Here is a 20,051-nt window from a genome sequence, read left to right as displayed (position 1 = left end):
GAGAGAGAGAGAGAGAGAGAGGAGAAGAAGAAGGAGGAGGAGGAGGAGGAGGAGGAGGAGGAGGAGGAGGAGGAGGAGGAGGAGAGACAGGGTCTTACTTTTGTAGCCCTGGCTGGCCTGGACCTAGTCTCAAACTCACAGAAATCTGCCAGCCTCAGCTTCCAGAGTGCTGGCTTAAAGGCATGTATCTTTCTCTTTTGCTTTTCGAGACAGGGTTTCTCTGTACAGCCCTGTCTGTCCTGACTGGCCTTGAACTCAGAGATCTGTCTGCCTCTGCATCCTAAGTGCTGGGATTAAAGTTGTGTGCCACCATGCCTGGCTCTTTTTTTTTTTTTTTTTTTTTTTAAGATTTATTATTTTAAATTATATGAATAAGTGTGTGGTGGGGTATGTGCCCATGAGTACAGGTGCCCACAGAAGTCTGAGGTGTCAGATCTCCTGGAATTGGAGTGACAGGCCGTTTCAGGTGGCCAAGCATAAATGCTGGCAACAGAGCCCCTGTCCCCTGGGAGAGTAGCAACCGCCACTGAACCATCCCTCCAGCTCCGTATTATTATTATTATTTTAATTACAATGTTAAAAGTGTAGAGGCATTTTTAATCCCAGTATTCTGAAAGCATCGGCAAGGGGATTCCTGTGAGTTCAAAGCCAGCCTGGTCTATAAAGTGAGACCCTGCCTAAAAAAAAACTAGGAAGAAAGCTTCGCTTGCTTTAAGACAGATGATCTCTGTCTCTCCCTTTCTGTCCCCACCCTACCTACCAGGCACTTTCCAGGAGCTATTTGAATGCTGTGACTCCTACCTGCTGCCTTAAAGAACCTTCAGTTTCTGACCGGCACAGGTCCCAAACTCAGCCTCCGGAACAGACCCAAAGCTCCAGGGTTTCCAACAGTGGCTCAGGTAAGTCTGTGAGGACTTTCTTGGAAGAGTGTTTCACACAGCTTTGCTGTGGGTGGAAATATGTGTGATAAGGAGTTGGAGAATTGTATGATAAGGGGAAAAAAAGCTTTTCTATGTGTATGAGTGTGTATATATGTGGACACATGAGTCCTGTGGTGTACAACCTGCAGGACTGAGATTCGAACTTGTGTGGTCAGACTTGGTGGCAAGTGCCTTTACTATTGATCCATCCTACCGGCCCAAGATGGTGCCCCCTCCCTTTGTTTTTTTTTTTTTTCTTTCCCAAACTGGGTCTCAGTATGTAACCCTGGCCAGCCTGGAACTCTCCGTGTAAACCAGGCTGCCTTGCCAGTTTAGAAGCCACGGTAGCTCAGCCTGGTTTCCAAATTGTGGCTATATCTTACGTTGGCATCCCAGGTGTGCATTACCATGCCTCCGAGCTTTTTTTTTTTTTTTTTTTAAAGCTTTTGTTGGCAGTTTCTGTCTCTACTTCATCGCCTGGGGCCAAGTCTGGAGATAGAAATTGTCTTTCCCAAAGTGAGTTACAGAATTAAGTCCGCCCTAAGTTTGGGAGGAATGTTGATTGAGAGGCGTTTAGGAATCCAAACAAACAAGCCTTTCTGGTTACCTTCTCAGCAGTCAGTTTTACCCCCGTAGGATCCAGGAACGCAGGGTTAAAAGGGCTTTTGGAAGCAGAGTCTTGGAGGCAGGTAAAGAAAGACTTAATCAAGTGGCTGGGAGAATGGCAGCCCCAACTGCATGTCTCCCCCCTCTCCCCTAGTTCCCCAACCCCCTCCCCCTAACACTCCTCTCCCTCCAGTCTCCCCACCCCCTGGGGACCCTCCCAGGCCGCATCCTACTCTTCCTTTGCTGTCTTTGTATCCTTAAGAAAAATTTGAATCCAGCAGGGTGGTGGTGCCACAGGCCTTTAATCCCAGCACTCTGGAGGCACAGGCAGGAGGATTACTGTAAATTCAAGGCCAGCGTGGTCCACAAAGCAAGTTGCAGGACAGCCAGCACTGTTACACCGAAATGCTGTCTTGAAAAACAAAACAAAACAGAAAACAGACAAGCAAAATGAATCCGTTTGCTTACTTATTTGTATTTCTTTTGGTTTTATTAAGACAGGGTCTCAAGTCTATACACCAGGAGGGTGGGAAACTCATTTTGTATCCCAGGTTTTCTTTTCTCTTCTTCTTTTTTTAACCTCAGCCTCTTGAGTGGTGGTATTACAGGCTTGAAGCACTATACCTGGCTTAATCTCTCTCTCTCTTTTGGTTTTTCCAAGACAAGGTTTCTCTGTGTAACAGCCCTAGCAGTCTTGGATCTCACTCTGTAGACCAGGCAGGCTTCCTGGAACTCACAGAGATCTTCCCGCTTCTGCCTCCCGAGTGCTGGGAACAAAGGTGTGCACCACCACCGCCCGGCTTAAATGTCTTTTATTTGTTTTAACTTGCTCAGTTTTCTCAGGACAGGGTTTCAGTCTGTAGCCCAGGCTAGCCTCAGATTCCTGGCAAACCTTCATGTCAGTCTCCTGAGCTCTGATTTTAGCTCTGAGCCACTATGCCAGGCTTAAAATGTCCAAGTTGTAGGGATTTAGCTCAGTTGATAGAGTGCTTGGTTACTATGGAAACCCTGGGTTTCATCTCTAGCACTACTTAAACCTGCTGAGGTATCTTAAACCTATACATATTACCAACAATGGGGAAGGGGAGGCAGGAGGATCGCATGTGCAAGCCATTTTTACCGAATGAGTTTGAACCCGATCTGAGAGACACGAGATTCTGTTTAATTTTCAAATCAAATAAATGAAATAAGCAAGCTAGGCATAGAGGTGCACACCTATCATCCCAGCACTTAGGAGGCAGAGGCAGGAGGACCTCTGAGTTTGAGGCCAGCCTGGTCCTCATAGTGTGTTTCAGGACAGCCAGGGCTACACAGTGAGACCCTGTCTCAAAAAAAAAAAAAAAAAAAAAAAAAAAAAAAAAATCAAAACAAAAATTAAAGCAACCCCAGAAATAATTGATGTAAGAATAGTGTTTCCTTGATTTCTGTGAGGCAATTTAGCTCTTTAATAAAATTTGGGAAATGGGGAGTCTTGGGAGGCCAATTTGTAGCTGATAGGTCAGAAGTTCCTGAGGCTTGGGGTTGCGGGTAGGTCTAAAGTGGGCCAGTTTTGGGGGTTGGAGCCTTGAATTTATGGATTCACTGTTAACTCTAGATAGTGTCAGAACTGGATTTGATGCATGGACATTTAGTTAGTATCTGCCATTTTGGGGTGACAGGGCGTGATGGACAATTTTATATCACCTTGACACAAGCTAAAGTCGTCTGAGAGGAGGGAGCCTCAATTAAGAAAATGCCTCCATAAGATCAGGCTGTATGCAAGCCTGTAGAGCATTTTCTTCCTTAGGATTGATGGGGGAGGACCCAGCCCATTGTGGGTGGTACCAATCTTGAGCTGGTAATCCCGGGTTCTATAAGAAAATAGGCTAAGTAAGCCATGGGGAATTAAGCCAGTAAACAGCATCCTTCCATGGTGTCTGCATCAGCTTCTGCCTCCAGGTTCCTGCCCTGCTTGAGTTCCTGTCCTTTCTTCAATGATGAACAGTGCTGTGTGTAAACCAAATAAGCCGTTTCCTCCCCAACTGGCTTTTTGGTCATGGTGTTTCATCACAGCAATAGTAATTCTGGTTACTTAGCACATTTTGGGGGTCAGAGAAGTGATTTGTGCTGTGAGTACAGTAGGGAAAAAACATATGAGTGTCCACTTTATGTCGTCAGAGGTTGGGACTGGATATGTTTAGATGCTATGAGGTTCCTTTCTTGGCTTTCATTCTCTGAACAGAAGTTTCAGGAAAGAAACTACGTCTTCAAACTTAACATTCTACACCGATGATTGATTAGAACCTTAATGATTGTGAAGGGGTTGGCATGTTGCAGGTCCAGAGTCTAATTTAGAGTTTATCTTGGGCTGTTATTTATCTTGAGTGCCCTAAGTGGTCATTTCCTAAATAGCTCTCTGTTGGACCTGACATTCCATGATTTAGCAGATAAAAACCCTTTGGAATGCATTAATTTAGCAAAACCCTATTCTCCAACAACCAGAAGTCTGAACCACCAGAGAACATCTGAGGCCTGTGGCTGAGATTTCTCTTTGCTGAAACTACCCACTTAATATTTCCACCAATGGATTTGAAAAGCACCTTGACTTCAAACTCCTTAGTATAAAAACTGAATGAAACTGCTTCTACATTGGAACATGGGACTAGGGGTAACCTAAATCTATGTTCATAGTTGCTCACATTTGGCTACAGAATAAACTCTTTTACCCTGTTTGAGGTGAGAGCTGTGTTTTTCACATGGTTCATTCTAAAAGAATGTCATTTTCTTTTTCCATTTGTGTGTGTGAGGTGTGTATGTGTGTGTGTGTGTGTGTGTGTGTGTGTGTGTGTGTGTGAACATGGATGGGCTGTGTGCATGTGGAGCTTGAGGTCCAGAATCATCTTCTATCACTCTTCTATCTTACCCACTGAGACAGGGTCTCTCTCTCTCTTTTTTTTTTTTTTTTTTTTTTAAATTTTTCGAGACAGGGTTTCTCTGTGAAACAGTCCTGGCTGTCCTGGATCTTACTCTGTAGACCAGGCTAGCCTCGAACTCACAGAGATCTGCCTACCTGTGCCTCCCGAGTGCTGGGATTAAAGGTGTGTGCCACCACCACCGAGCTGAGACAGGGTCTCTTAATCAAACCCAGAACTGACTGATGTGGCTAGTCTTCCTAGGCAACGTACTTTGGGGATCCTCTGTTTCCTTTGGAGGCTAGAATTAAAGGTGGGCTGCTGCATTCATCTGGCATTTACACAAGATTTGGGGGTTTGAATTCCAGTCCATTGAGCTTAGGTCTATATAGAGATTTTTTAAAATTAATTTTATGGGCATTGATGTTTTACCTGCATGTATGTCTGTGTGACGGTGTCAGATCCCTTGGAATTGGAGTTACAGACAGGTATGAGCTGCCATGTGGGTGCTGGGAATTGAACCTGGGTCCTCTGAAAGAGTAGTCATCTCTCTAGCCCCTAGAGATCTTTCCAAGGTATAGATCTGTCAGGGTTGAAAAAAATTAGGGTGGGCATGATACTCTGCAGTAGAGCATGTACTTTGCATTTGTGAGACTCAGAGTTTGTTCCCCAGGATTGTAAAAAACAACAGTTGTAATGAAAGTATCTAAGTGGGTAGGCTCTGTGCAAACAGCCGTTTTCTGTGAGAGACTAGCATTTATGGATTTTGGTATCTGCAGAGGGTCCTGGAAACGATTCCTTGGGACACTGAGGTACGACTAGGTATGGTGAGTAGTTTATCATAGCCAGTGATGTTGTGTGGCTGGCTTTGGTGCCACTGGTAAAAGTGGACTGAGTTGGCCACAACTCTGTGCAGTTAAAACTGGCCACATGCTGGGCAGTGGTGGCACACACCTTTAATCCCAGCACTTGGGAGGCAGAGACAGGTGGATCTCTGAGTTTGAGGCCAGCCTGGTCTACAGAGTGAGTTCCAGGACATCCAGGACTACACAGAAAAACCCTGTCTTGAAAAAAAAAAAAAAAAAAAAGAATTCCCCTCCCCAAACCCCCCAAAACCAAACCCACAAAACAACAACAAAAACAAAGAACAACAACAGGAAAACTGACCCACCATCCAGAATGATGGGATTAGAGGTATGAGTCATCATTCTGGAATTCAACCCTCTTGCTACCTCACTGCCTGAAACTGTCTTGTGAACAGTTTATCTAAACCTCAAGGTTCACCTGTAAGCCCAGGTGCAATCAAAATCATTCCTTTTTAAAGATCTCATTTTTAGGTTGGGCAGAGGCAGGTGGAACTCTGAGTCTGAGGCCAGCCTGGTCTACAGAGCGAGTTCCAGGACACCCAGAGGCAGACAGATTTGATCTCAACAGGCTGAGACTGCTTTATTGGAACAGTGAGGGGTCTCAACCTTTCAACCTTACTGCAGGATGAAGATCGAGTGCACTTAGAGGGATTGGGTGACAGGTACACAGCTACCAGGAAGTTACAGCTAATTTATTCATTCATTCATTCATTCATTTATTTTTATTTAGTTTTTTTTTTAATTTTTTTTTATTTTGAAACAAGTTTCTCTGTAACAGCTCTGGCTGTTCAGGAACTCACTTTGTAGACCAGGCTGACCTCAAACTCACAGAGATCTGCCTGCCTCTGCCTCTTAGAGTGCTGGGATTAAAGGCATGCACCACCTTGCCTAGCTAAGTTATAGCTATTTTTTTTGTGGTTTGACTTGGAAGCAGAGTGGGTTGTTTTTGAAGAGCATTGGTGGAATTTTAATTTATGTTTGAAGACACATGGCTTTATTATTATTATTATTATTATTACTGTCATTATTTTGTTCTGTTTAGTTTTGTTTTTCTTTTTTTCTTTTTGGTTTTTCGAGTCAGCGTTTCTCTGTGTAGCTTTGCACCTTTCCTGGATCTCGCTCTGTAGACCAGGCTGGCCTCGAACTCACAAAGATCCGCCTGCCTCCCGAGTGCTGGGATTGAAGGTGTGTGCCACCACCGCCCGGCCAGTTTTGTTTTTCCTGAGGCAGGGTTTCACTAGGTAGCTCTGGCTGTTCTGAGACTCACTATGTAGACCATAGTGGACTTGAACTTTCAGAGATCTGCCCGCCTCTGCATCCTAAGTGCTAGGATTAAAGGAGTGGGCTACCACACCCTGTCAGGTGATCATTCTTGATATCTCATCTCCGTTTTTTTCCAGCAGAGTTTGGATCCCTCCACCAGGCACCTAGGATGTTGTGGCAGAATGTCCATCATTTTGGCCAGAAGTTGGTACGCCGGCGGCCCCTGACAACAAATGAACAGTCTGAGTCGCCCTTGTCCAGATGCCTGACCACTTTGGACCTGGTGTTCTTGGGTGTGGGCAGCACCTTGGGAGCAGGCGTGTACGTCCTGGCTGGGGAGGTAGCCAGAGAGAAAGCTGGACCATCTATCATTATCTGCTTCTTAGTGGCTGCCCTGTCCTCTGTGCTGTCTGGACTCTGTTATGCGGAGTTTGGGGCCAGGGTGCCATGTTCGGGTTCGGCATACCTCTACAGCTATGTCACAGTGGGCCAGCTGCTGGCTTTCATCACTGGCTGGAACCTCATTCTCTCCTACATCATTGGTGAGTAGGTGTAGGGTCTTCCAGTGGGCGTGGGGATGAGGCGGAGAGGGGTGGGCAAAGTGGGTTTTTACCCTTATTCACAAGCATTGTCAGTTGGGTGGTGGGACTTGGGTAGTGTAGGACTCCAGATGCCATTCTCTCTTTTTTGCTGCTTCCTTAAGGATTAATCTGAAAGAAATGATCTGTAGAGTGAATGGCCAGATTTCCTTTTGTTGAGACAGTCTCACTATGGAGATCAGATGTTCTCAAACTTGTGGAGGTACTCCTAGCCTTGCCTTCCCAGCACTAGGCATATAGGTGTGAGACCCACCATGCCTTACAGGAGTTCTGGTTTTATTTTTATGAAATCAGGGTCTCATGTAGCCCAGACTCGCTTTGCCATATAGCATAAGACAGCTTTGAATCCTGGATATACCTGCTTCTACATACCACGTGCTGGGATTATAGGCGTGTGCCACTTGGCCTAGCCTGGTCCCCCATCACTTCTTTCCTTTTCTGTTTTAAGGTTTATTTTATTTTTAATTATGTATATGTGTGTACATGGGAGTGAAGATGTCTGCAAAGGCTGGAGGCATTGGTCCTCTGGAGCAGGAGTTACAGGTCACTTGATATGGATACTGGAAATCGATCTCAGGTCTTATGGAAGAGTGATGCACTCTTAATCCCTCAGCACCTCTCCAACCACATCTGCTTTGAGATAGGGTTTCATTATATATATATATATATATATATATATATATATATATATATATATATATATATATATATGTATATATATCTCACCCTGGCTGACCTGGAACTCACTAAGTAGATTAAGATGACCTTGAACTCAGAGTTTCCCCGTCTCTGCCTTCTGAATGCTAGGATTAAAGGTGTGCACCTCCATGCCTGGCTTTTTCTTTTTGTCAAGGTTTCATGTAGGTTGGCCTTGAACTTCCTGTGTAACTGAGGATGACCTTGAACTCCTGATCCTCCAGCATCTACCTCCTAAAAGTTGGATTACGGGCAGTGGTGGTGCAGGCCTTTAATCCCAGCACTCGGGAGGCAGAGCCAGGCAGATCTCTGCAAGTTTGAGGCCAGCCTGTTCTACAGAGCAAGATCCGGGACAGGCACCAAAACTACACAGAGAAACCCTGTCACAAAACAAAACAAAACAAAACAAACAAAAAAAAGCAGATAAAGTTTTACCTGCTCTTCATCATAGGCATAGTCGCTACACTCAGCCTGCCAGGAATATATGTGTGTGTGTGTGTGTGTGTGTGTGTGTGTGTGTGTGTGTGTGTTGATGACAGGGTTTCTCTGTGTGGCCCTGGCTGTCAGGGAACTCTCTCTACACACTAACCTTTCTTCTTTCTGAGTACTGGGATTAATGGCCTGCAGGCTGGGCTAGGAATTCTTTGTATATGCCAGGCAGATAAAGTTTTACCTGCTCTTCATCATTTTGGAGTGTTTATCTGTTATGTTGTTGAAAATTTCCTAGACCACCATTTTGCAGTGCTGGGGCTCAAACCCAGGGCCTTGTATGTGCTAGGTAAGTACTCTGCCACCTAGCTAAATGCCTAACCCAAGAAACTCTTTTGAGGTTATGTATCTTTCCTGTTTTTCACCCCCCCCCAACAGTGATTGAGATTAGGTATTTCTCTCTCTCTTTCTGTATGCTAAGGGTTCACTTTCTGCTTGTAAAAAAAGGCTCCTCTTCCTCCTGCAGGTGCAGCCAGTGTGGCCCGGGCCTGGAGCGCAGCTTTTGACAGCCTCATAGGGAACCGCATCTCCCAAGCCCTGCAGCATGCCATCCCCATGCAAGTGCCCAGCTTCTTGGCCGAGTATCCAGACTTTTTTGCACTTGGCCTGGTTTTGCTCCTCACTGGTGAGACAGGCTGGAGAGGGGCTGTGAGCGTCTGTGGGAGGATGGTGGCTGGCGGAAGTTGTGAGATGCAAGGCACAGGAGGGCAGAGTGAGGCAAGGGCTTCCCCTGTACTGGGAGCTGTGGGTATGTAGTAGGAGGCTGGGTAACAGCATGCCTAGCTTTCAACCACTGGATGTATGAGGTACACCCTTCCTCTGCCTCAATCTTCTGCTGAGACCCACCAACATAGAATTAGCTTCTACTTCTGTAATTACATTTATTTATGTGTATGCATGTGGGTGCATGCATATGGAGGTCACGGGACAAACTGTGGACGAGATGGCTCTCTCTACCATTTAAGGGCCTGGAGACAGAACTCAGGTTGCCAGTCATCTTGGCAAGACTTTTTATTTTTTATTTATTTTATTTTATTTTATTTATTTTTTGGTTTTTTTGAGACAGGGTTTCTCTGTGTGGCTTTGCACCTTTCCTGGAACTCGCTCTGTAGACCAGGCTGGCCTCGAACTCACAGAGATCCGCCTGCTGCCTCCCGAGTGCCGGGATGAAAGACGTGCGCCACCACCGCCGGGTGGCAAGGCTTTTTACCCGATAAGCCATCTCGCAAGCCTTTCTGCTGTATGAAGACCAAATTAAAAAAAAAAAAAAAAGATTTACTTATTTCATGTGTCTGCGTTTTGCCTGCATGTACGTACGTTGCCCCAAGTATCTGCCTGGTGGCATGGTGCTGGTGATGGAGGCATCGCACCCCCTGACACAGGCATTATGGATGGTGGTCAGCCACCATATGAGTACCTCTGCAAGAGCAGCTGTTACTCTTAAGCGATGAACCATGTCTCCGGCCTGAGATTTTGATTTTGACCCACGCTCTTCCTTCCTGGGTGGCCGGGTTGGTGAAACTCTTAACTCCACCACTTGTGTGCTGGTAGTCCAGGTGCGTGCCACGGCAGCCGCTTTAGGATTTCTGTTCACCGCCTCCTCCCCATTCGTCCCGTCTTCCTGCAGGAATCCTGGCCCTGGGAGCGCGGGAGTCAGCCCTGGTCACCAGAGTGTTCACAGGAGTGAATCTCCTGGTGCTGTGCTTTGTGTCCCTCTCCGGCTTCGTGAAGGGCAGTCTACACAACTGGCAGCTCACGGAGGAGGACTACAAGCTGGCCGCGGTGGGGCTCAACGGCACTGACAGGTCAGCGCCCCCCAGGACACAGCGAGCTCAAGCCAGGACCGGGTGGGGAGTAAGGGGTCTGGCTAGTGGGTCCGAATGAGGCACACAGCAGCCCAGAACTGTGGGCCAACAGAGGGGTACAGTGGAAATTGCCTATAACTAACTCATTTTACTTATTTATTTAATTACACTCATTCATTAATTACACTCATGATATTAATTACATTCGTGGTATTCATTGATTACATTTGCAGTATTTATTCAATAACTATATTTATGATATTCATTAATTACATTAATTGTATTGATTATTACATTCATGATATTATGTCCTGATATTACTGTCCGTTTGTGGGGCTTTTCCCATCACACAAAACAGAAATTCTGTACTTAGGAAATCATTGCTCTATATTCCTTTCTTTTCCATCTCGAGATAACGTCTAATCTTTCTGTCTCTATGAATTTGTATATTCTATATATTTCATGTAATACAATTCTATAGTATTTGTCCCTTTTTTTTTTTTTAACGGGCAGGTTTAGCGGTCCTAAGTTCCAGAATATAATTTTATTTTATTTATTTATTTATTTTTTAAAGATTTATTTATTTATTATGTATACAGAAGAGGGTGCCAGATCTCATTACAGATGGTTGTGGGCCACCATGTGGTTGCTGGGACTTGAACTCAGGACCTCTGGAGGAGCAGTCGGTGCTCTTAACCTCTGAGCCATCTCTCCAGCCCCTTGTCCCTTTTTTTTGAATGTAAAAACATTTTATGTACAAATGCAGGAGAAATAATACACAGATAGCTTGAACATAAAAACAGGTTCTTCTTCTTCTGTTTCCCAGAATCTAATCAGTATGTATATGTATAATTCAGCTATTATTTGGCTTAAAAGGGCTTATTGGGAAATGTTTTTATTTTTATTGTTTTCTACAGAGAAAATATTTTCTAGTTTCAAATAACCCTGGACTTTTGAATTATTTTTTAAAGACTTGTTTATTTTACATTTTGTTTTTTTCAAGACAGAGTCTCACTATGTAGCTCTAGCCATTCTGGATCTCCCTATGTAGATCAGGCTGGCCTTGAACTCACGGAGATTCACTGGCCTCTGCCTCCCAAGTGCTGGGGTTAAAGGCGTGTGCCACTATGCCTGGCAATGTTTCATATTTATGTGTGAGTGATGGCTGAATATCTATGTACATGCACCGTGTGCATGCCTGGTGCTCATGGAGGCCAGAAGAGGACCTTGGATCCCTTATAACTGGAGTCAAACATGTAGGTGAACTACCATATGGGTGCTAGGAATTGAACCCAGGTCCTCTGGAAGAGCAGCCAGTGCTCTAAGCTGCTCAGTCATCCCTCTAGTCGTCCCCTTTACAGTGTTTTTCGAGTCAGGTATCATGGACTTCAGCCTGGCATCCAACTCACTATGTAATTGCTTCCACTTGCCAAGTGCCAGGATTACACACGCACTATGCAGTGTTGGGACCAAACCAGAGCCTCATGTATGCTAAGCACGCACTCTACCAACTCGGTTACACCTTGGCATCCCTTGTCCAGGATCCTCACTGTTTTTCTTTTTTTGAGACAAGGTCTTGCTATGTAGCCCAGGCTGGCTCTGAGGTATGTGGTCAGAGTTGGCTGTGAACCCATGATCCTTCAGCGTCCAGTTCCTGAGTTGGGGGATTTTAGGCATGCGCCACCATGCCCTGTTTCCCTGCAGTGTTTTCGTCTTTTCTTCTCTTGCTACAGCTTGGGTCCTCTGGGCTCTGGAGGGTTCGTGCCTTTTGGTCTGAATGGGATTCTCCGTGGTGCAGCAACATGCTTCTTCGCCTTCATTGGTTTCGATTGTATTGCGACCACAGGTATGGTAGCCCCTCTGTCCTATCAAAAGCATGGTCATGGTTTGGACTACCCTTGGACACAGGGCTGGTGGAGGTTCAGCCTGCTTTTGGGAGTATGGGAGGGGGAGAGGGTTTGTGTGGTGGCCTGCGAATGTTTCTGACTCAAGGTCTGTTTCTTCCCTGCAGGGGAAGAGGTCCGCTGCCCCCAGCGCGCCATCCCACTGGGCATCGTGACCTCACTCTTTGTTTGCTTTCTGATGTACTTTGGTGTTTCCGCGGCACTCACCCTCATGATGCCCTACTACCAAATTCACACCGACAGTCCCTTGCCCCAGGCATTTATCCACGTTGGATGGGGTCCTGCTCAGTATGCAGTGGCTGTGGGAACATTATGTGCTCTTTCATCCAGGTTGGTAGCAAAGGTTTCTCTCTGGATTCTTATCTGTCGCTGCCCCTGAGAAGGAGAGAAGAGAGGGAAGGGAAATGTCTAAAGGAGCAGGACCTGCCTATTGTCACTATCAAGAGTCTCCTTTTCCCTTATAGCCTCATAGGTGCCATTTTCCCCGTGCCTCGGGTGGTCTATTCCATGGCGGAAGATGGGCTCCTGTTCCGGAGACTCGCCCGTGTTCATCCTCGAACACACACCCCTGTCCTAGCCACTGTCCTTTGTGGAATTATCGCAGGTAGACAACCAGCTCTATCAATTTCATCAGCTTGGCTGTGTCTACGCGCTAACACTCCTCATAGTTTCTACACCAATTTTTCCTTCTTATCACTTTAGCGCTTATGGCTTTCCTTGTTGAGCTCAGTGACCTGGTGGACCTCACATCCATGGGAACCCTGCTCTCCTATTCCTTGGTGGCCTTCTCTGTTCTGGTCCTCAGGTGAGACTCCTTCACTTTGGCTGAGGGTTACGGGGTCATGAAGTCGGCCGGATGCTTATTGTGGCTGTCTGTTGGATTCATGGGGGCAGCTGGTCATGTTCCCACGCTATCTCACTCATTCAGGTACCAGCCAGACCAGAACTTAAACTCTTGTAAGAAGGAGAAATCTGAGAGTGGAGCTGTTGAGATGGAGCTGGCTCTTGAATTTTGTTCATCCACGGAGCCTGTTTCCGCAGCAAGGACTCCAGGAATTGCAAGGAGCCTCTGTATCCCCACAGACACCATGCCAACTCTGAGATCGGGCCAGATTGTCTACCGATGTGCCTCTCTGCTTGGTGAGTGCCAGGACTTTCCCCTTGGGCATTTGGAAGCTGACAGCATGTGGGGGACATCATTAGCAGAGGGGGAGACACAGTACAGACGGATTTGGTGGGATGTGGCCCAGGGTCCTGACATGCTTCTCCCAAATTGATTTTCAGCCCTTCTTCTGAAGTTCCTGTGCCTGGTCCTAGCCCAGTGGCCTGGACAGCTGTTCTCTGGAGACCCAGTTTTGATAGCTGTGGCTGTTTCACTGTTGCTTCTCATTGTCGGAGTGGTCATTGTCATCTGGAGACAGCCTCAGAGCACCACTCCTCTCCACTTCAAGGTGGGTGACTTGCTTTTCTCAGGGAAGCCACCCTAAGAGATGGTCACGCCCGACTTACGGTCTAAGCATGTTTTACATCACCAGGGAAGGAAGGGGTGGGGAACTGATAAAACCAACGGACAGGCAGGGCATGGTGGTCCTTGTCTTTAATCCCAGCACTCAGGCGACAGGAGCAGGGGGAATGCTGAGGGTCCCCCCAACTCCCCCCCTCCCCGCCCCAAGACAGGGTTTCTCTGTGTAGTCCTAGTCTTAGCTCACAGAGACCACCACCTCTGCCCCCCTGAGTGCCGGGGTTAAAGGAGTGCACCACCACTTTCTGGCTGGAATCTCTGATGTTGAGGCCAGCTTGGTCAGGTCAGCAAGGGCAACATAGTGATAGCCTGTCTCAGAAACAACCAATCCAATAAACAGGCCCCTCCCAATACACCAATGGACAGAGCCAGATGTCACCATGGATGTATGATCCCAGATACTCAGGAGGCCGAGGCAGGAGGATCACACCTTAAAGTCCAGCATAGGCTGCAGCAACTTCTAGGCCAGCTCAGGCAATTTAGTGAAATTCTGTCTTAAAATAAAAATAATGCAGATATGTTGGTACATGTTTATACTTTCAATCCTAGGGAAGCAGGAGGAGGAAGATCAGGTGTTCAAATGAGTTTGAGATTGACCAGGCTTAGCTGCATGAGGCCCTGTCTCAAACAACCAGCCAACCAACCAAACAAACAAAAATAAAAGTCCCCTTCAAACCCCCTCCCCCCAAACAAGAACAAAATCACCCCTGCCCCCCAACCCAAACAAACTAAACCAAAAATCTAACAAAACCCAAAGTGAGTTTCACTCCCAAGTCTGGGAGATGTAACTCAGTGGCAGAGCACTTGTTAATATGCATGAGGATCTGGATATAATCCCCAGTACTGAAAAAAAGGCTATGAGAATGTAGTCAGCTGGTGAGCTTAGAATGCCCAAAGCCTCGGGCATAATCCCAGCACCGCAAAAACCAGGAGAGGTGGTGTATAACAGTAATTCCAGCACAGGGGAGTTGCGGATCAGAAGTTCAGGTCAAGGTCAGCCTGTGATATTTGAGACCCCATGTCCATGAAAGAAGACATCTGCTCTCAGGTGTGGTGGCATATATCTTTAATCCCAGCACTTGGGAAGCAGAGGCAGGTAGATCTCTGAATTTGAGGTTAGCCTGGTGTACAGAGCAAGTTCCAGGACAGCCAGAGTTGCATAGAGAAACCCTCTCTTGAGAAAACAAATCAAACCAACCAACTAAACACAAAAAGAAGCCATTTGCTCACAACTCCCAGCCCAGTGCTTCTGTGCTTAGTACCTGTCCCTCCTGGTACATCCCATGGGGGTCTCTGGTATGAGTAGGCACTGACCACAGAGCCTAGATAGGGGCTGGATCTTCAGCTCTGGGGGGAGAGGGCTTAGGTAGGTGGCTGTGCTCACAGGCTGTGCTCACAGGTTCCAGCACTGCCCGTGCTCACAGGCTGTGCTCACAGGTTCCAGCACTGCCCGTGCTCCCTGTGCTGAGTGTCTTTGTGAATGTCTACCTGATGATGCAAATGACTGTCGGGACCTGGATCCGCTTTGGAATCTGGATGGTGATCGGTGAGTGAGTAGCTTTCTGGGGAAGAGATTCCTGGTCAACTGGGTTCAACATTCTTCTCATTGCCTCTCTTCGAAACTCTCTGGGGTCACATGGAGAATCCCTGACGGGCATCCCGGTAGAGGAGTGACCATTTCCACCTCACCGGCTCTGTTCCCTTTTAGGATTTGCTGTCTACTTTGGATATGGGATCTGGCACAGCTTGGAAGAGAAGGATGACCCACAGCCAACAGCAACAGCCTCAAGCTCCCAGACTCTCCAGGAACATACTCCCAGTGTTGAGTTAGCTTAACTGCAGAAAGACCCTATGGGTGTCTATGTATAGTGGAGAGGCAGTACTGGCCGTTGAACTTAGAGCCTTGTGCATCGGAGGCAAGTCCTGCAGGTGTCTTCAGGTTGAGGAAAAGTTTGAATATTTATGGGCTGCAGATGGGACTTTAAAGTTGCTATCTGTGAGCAAATTCCTTAACTTTTTTCCTTTGCACTGAAATGAATCCATGGTTTTATGTACGCTAGGCAAGTGTTCTATCAATGAGCCACATCCCTAGCCCCTTTAGTTATTTAACGGACAATAAAAATTAATATATTTGTGAGTAGCATATTACTTACATATTGTAGAATGGCTAAATCAAGCTGATTAGCTCATCTGTTTCCTTTTGGTTTGGATGAGGTCAGTCTTATATGGCCCAGGTCAGCCTTGAACTTGAGATTTTTTTAAAATTATGATATTGTTGGGTATTCACCAGAGAAGACTGCTCAGGCATGGGTTTAAGCCAATAGAAAGTCTTTATTGGCGACTACACGGGGTTGACCGACTTCATGCAGTTAACGAGAATAGCTAGCTGGAAGCAGAACTACAGAAGTGCAAAAGCAAGATTAGCACATTTAGAGACTTTCCCAGAGCTATGGATTTTGAAGGATTAGATCTTTGTTTTAGTTTTTGGCAGGTGGTACTGTCTATGTGCTCTGTTTTACAGTCTGAATGGTACTTCCATCCCATAGTTGTGCTAGTCTGGGGCCCTGTTACATTCCTGACTGGTCTTAGTGAATGAGTCAAATCATGAACTCATTCTGTTCTAGTTTAAGATGTGGGGCCCCAAATGGGGGTGGGTGGGTGGGTGGTAGCACACACCTTTAATCCCAGCTCTAGAGAAGCAGAGGCCAACCTGGCCTACAGAGTCAGTTCCATGACAGCCAAGGCTACACAGAGAAACCCTGTCTCCAAAAAAACAAAAACAAAACAAAAAGGTAGGACCCCTGCTGTTAATCCAATCAGAATGAGAATTAAAGGCCCAGTCAGGGCTGATAGCAGAGAAGTAGACTGGGGGAACCAAGAGAACACAGATTGGTACCAATTATTATCCCAACCATGGCAAGCTTTTTTTTTTTTCCTAATGACTCTTGATCATTTAGCATGGAAAAAAGAGATTTTTCCCAAAGCCATACATGGTTTTATTTTTATTTCATGAGAAGTCCAAGCCTCTCCCATTTTGCAGGACCATGTCCTCAAGGGAATCTCACTGTTGTTTTAATTCAGAAATGGAAACTTTTAACACCTAGGTCCCGATCAAACAGTCTACTTAGTTTGGAAAAATAGCAGAAAGCATCACATTTAGTCAAACCATTAGTACATGCCCACCAAGTAGTCTCAGGGCCTTGGTAATACTGGTATTATCTAAAGGAATTACCCTTATATAAGGGATAATAAGGCATCAGAATTAGGGGAATTGCCTGGGGTAAAGGTTTTGGATATTAGACAAGTTTCAGCCCCTTGGAAGTCCTCTAACATTCATTTGTGCTGTCCCCAGTCACAGTGAGTTTTGTTAGTCAATGGGCTGACAATCTGGTTGGTTCCTATCCCTGTGTAGTACAGGGAATGGGTATTTAAGCGTAACCAGCAATCCTGGCTGATTTTTGGCTGGGAATGATTAACTCTATACCCAGGGTCCCTTCCTGAGGCACAGAGATTGATTCTCCAGGTTTTTCCTGTTTTCCAAAGTCCAGAATCTTTTTTTTTTTTTTTTTTTTTTTTTTGTCTGTTGTTTGTTTTTCAAGGCAGGGGTTTCTCTGTGTAACAGCTCTGGCTGTCCTGGAACTCACTTTGTAGACCAGTCACAAATGTGCCTGCCTCTACCTCCCAAGTGCTGGGATTAAAGGTGTGCACCACCACAGCCCAGCAGGCCAGAAGCTTTTAAAGGAAGTTTTCAGGTGTCAGTTTTACAACCCTATTGTTTTTTTTAAAAACTTATTCATTATTCTCTCATATATTACATCTGGACCACAGTTTCCACTTCTCTCTCCTCCACATCCACTCCTCCATTTCCCTTCAGAAGTGAGCAGGCCTCCTAGGGATATCAACTGAACACAGTTACAATAAGACTAGGCTGGATCTCTCAGGTCCAGTGAACAGCCTGCACGGAGAACTGGAGTGTCCGCAGTGACTTGAGAAAGCAATGGTCAGAGAGTTCTGCCAACTGCTGATCTGAGTTTGGGAAGCAGTGGGGGAGGTCTTCCAACCGTAATCCCACGGGGTAAATCCCTGTCTGTGTGGGGTGCAGCAGGCCGACGCAAAGGAAGGAGACCCATCCATCTTTTCCGGGACTCTTTCTGTTAGAGTTTCTTTAATGTCTTGTTTGCTTATTTTTAAAAACCTGGCCAGAATTCTGACATCTATATGCACAATGTAGTTTTTAATCTATGTCTAAAGTTGCCAGGCAATGATGGCGCACACCTTCAATACCAGCACTCAGGAGGTAGAGGCAGGCGGATCTCTGTGAGTTCGAGGCCAACCTGGTCTACAGAGCGAGTTCCAGGATAGCCAGGGCTACACAGAGAAACCCTGTCTTTAATAAACAAACACACAAATTAAAAACAAATCTATGTCTACAGCTTTAGCTATTAATTGAGAGGTTTTGGCTATGAAAGCCTGGTCATTTGTTGGACCCCATTGCTCCGGGGAGGCCAAATCAGGGATCAGCTCCTGGAGGAGCTTTTTAGCTACTCTTTGAACAGCTTCAGTCCTGGTGGGGAATATGTTCTCCTATACTGAAAAGGTACCTATAAAAACTAGCAAGAATATGTATCCCCCAGCAGGCCAGATCATGGTGAAGTCAGTTTTCCCTGAGTTCACCAGGGTTTTGGTCTTTCATTTGGAGCCCTTCCTGGGTAAGGGCTCTCTGTTTTGGACTCACTTGAGCACAACCTGGCATCAAGCTGGGACATCCCACACTAGGATGTCCAGTCTAGGTAGAGTCTCAGTTCAGAAAAGGGGCCTAGTTCTCCACTCTGTGCTGGTTTTTAGAGGCCTTGTTATTTCCACAAACCCTGGTATCCAGAGGCGGCAATATCCCCCTGCACCTAGGAACTCTTGAATCTGTCTCTTACTCTTTGGAGTTGGGATCTGAAGGACGGCAGCAGTCCTCCTGTGAGACAGGATCCTTCTGTCTCCCTTCAGCTGGTGGCCAAGATAGGCAGCCTTTTTACAAAGTTGGGCTTTCTTAGTCAAGGTCTGTAACTCTTGCAGCAGTCCCTCAGTGGTTCTTTTTATGATCTGTTTTCTCAGGAATGCTCTGACGGAAGGGTGGGAAGTCTGCATTTAGTGTCTAAAGCCTAGGGCAACCTGGTCCAGGTGTGTAACCTCCCACTGCGTCTGTCCATTTAAAAGCAAAGATGAGTTGACTCACCTCTGCCAATGGGAGGCTGAAGAATACATCTTTCAGGTCTAAGACAGTGCACACCTGTTTCTCTGGAATGCTCAGAGTCTTGAGAATCAGAGGTCCCAGGTGTCTTCATAGGCAGGAGAGGTGTATTCCAGGGTGACCGGCAAGGCACCAGGATGCCTGTCCCTTCAAGCCAGGCAATATGGACTGCAATCATCCTTTTCTTTCCAGGGCCATTGGGTGTTGTTTAATCTGGATGGAGGTAGCTGAACTGGTTAATTGAACAATTATTGGAGCTTGGTGTTGGGCCAGTCCTGGGGGTTGTATTCTTCTGACAGAAGGTGAGACACTGAAATTCTGTCGGGTATCTGTACGCCTGTCTCATCATCAGAGAAGGTGACGGAGCTTTTAGTTTATGTGAAAAGTCTTGTTTCAATCAGTTCTCTGCTGTTAAACATTTTTCAAGTTACCTCCTGAAACTGGGACCTACTTATACCTTTACATTTTTTTAAACTTTTCTAACTTTTTTAATATCTGGGGCCAACTGGGTGACAAAGAGAATCTTTTTAGTAGCCTTACTCCTTTAAAAAGGACCCAGTGAAAGTTTTTAAAATTCTCCCTGGTCAGTGTTGGACAGAAGGGAAAATCCATTCTGTGCAGACGGTGTTGTCTGTCTGAGATCCCCCTGGCTAGCTCAGGGGCAGGTTTCTGTTTTTTTGTTTTTTGTTTTTTTTTTCCCTTACTTTTAAAAGAGAATGGTGGGTTTTATGGATCATTGTTTAAAAAGAAGACAGAAATCATGAAAGAGAAAGGAACTTTCTCTTTTCCCTTTTCTCTGGGCCTGTTCAGGGCAGGCAGGGAGCAGAAGGAATGCTCACTTGGGGGAACTATTTCCCCCCTCCTTGTATGCATTCCACTTCGATGGCTGGGGCCCCAGGATGAGAGGCGGGGCCTCTCCCCACCCCCACACAGGGACCAACCCCGACTGTGAGCAGGAGTCCAACAACAAAACAAGCCTGCGCTCTTGCTCCTGGAGTGGGAGAGAAGGAGGTTTTTTTTTTTTTTTTTTTGGTTTCTCTGGTGAGCTGCAGAACCAGAAGGATTCGGGTCCCCAACAGGAGGCGGGGACAGGTCTTAAGCCAGGTAGGGGGAGGGTCTTACATCAGAGAAAGCCACTGGTCAGTACAGGAAAACAAAACGGACAGAAACACATAGAAACATGCGCGCGCGCGCGCGCGCACACACACACACACACACACACACACACACAGAGTAAAGACAACTAGG

At 46.2% G+C, this 20,051-nt stretch overlaps 1 protein-coding gene across 4 annotated transcripts; it reads left to right on the top strand.

The window, feature by feature from the left end:
• Positions 1-799: 799 nt before the first annotated feature.
• On the top strand, positions 800-15,694 carry LOC131901541 (cationic amino acid transporter 3-like). 4 transcript variants are annotated; one of them, XM_059252658.1, is made up of 12 exons: positions 800-899; positions 6,684-7,088; positions 8,797-8,955; positions 9,958-10,135; positions 11,869-11,981; positions 12,147-12,369; positions 12,504-12,643; positions 12,742-12,844; positions 12,968-13,179; positions 13,324-13,490; positions 14,999-15,107; positions 15,270-15,694. In XM_059252658.1, exons 2-12 carry the CDS (start codon positions 6,716-6,718, stop codon positions 15,395-15,397), a joined length of 1,905 nt encoding a protein of 634 aa, XP_059108641.1. In that variant the 5' UTR covers positions 800-899; positions 6,684-6,715; the 3' UTR covers positions 15,398-15,694. The 4 variants fall into 4 exon arrangements, with proteins under 4 accessions (XP_059108641.1, XP_059108644.1, XP_059108640.1 ...); XM_059252661.1 differs by having other exon boundaries at positions 832-899; positions 6,687-7,088; XM_059252657.1 differs by lacking the exon at positions 800-899 and adding an exon at positions 1,544-1,609.
• Positions 15,695-20,051: the final 4,357 nt, after the last annotated feature.

The sequence above is a fragment of the Peromyscus eremicus genome, unplaced genomic scaffold (assembly GCF_949786415.1).
Source record: "Peromyscus eremicus unplaced genomic scaffold, PerEre_H2_v1 PerEre#2#unplaced_106, whole genome shotgun sequence".
Classification (NCBI taxonomy): Eukaryota; Metazoa; Chordata; class Mammalia; order Rodentia; family Cricetidae; genus Peromyscus; species Peromyscus eremicus.
The sequence above is the reverse complement of the archived record's forward strand: the minus strand, read 5'-3'. Positions and strand labels throughout refer to the sequence as shown.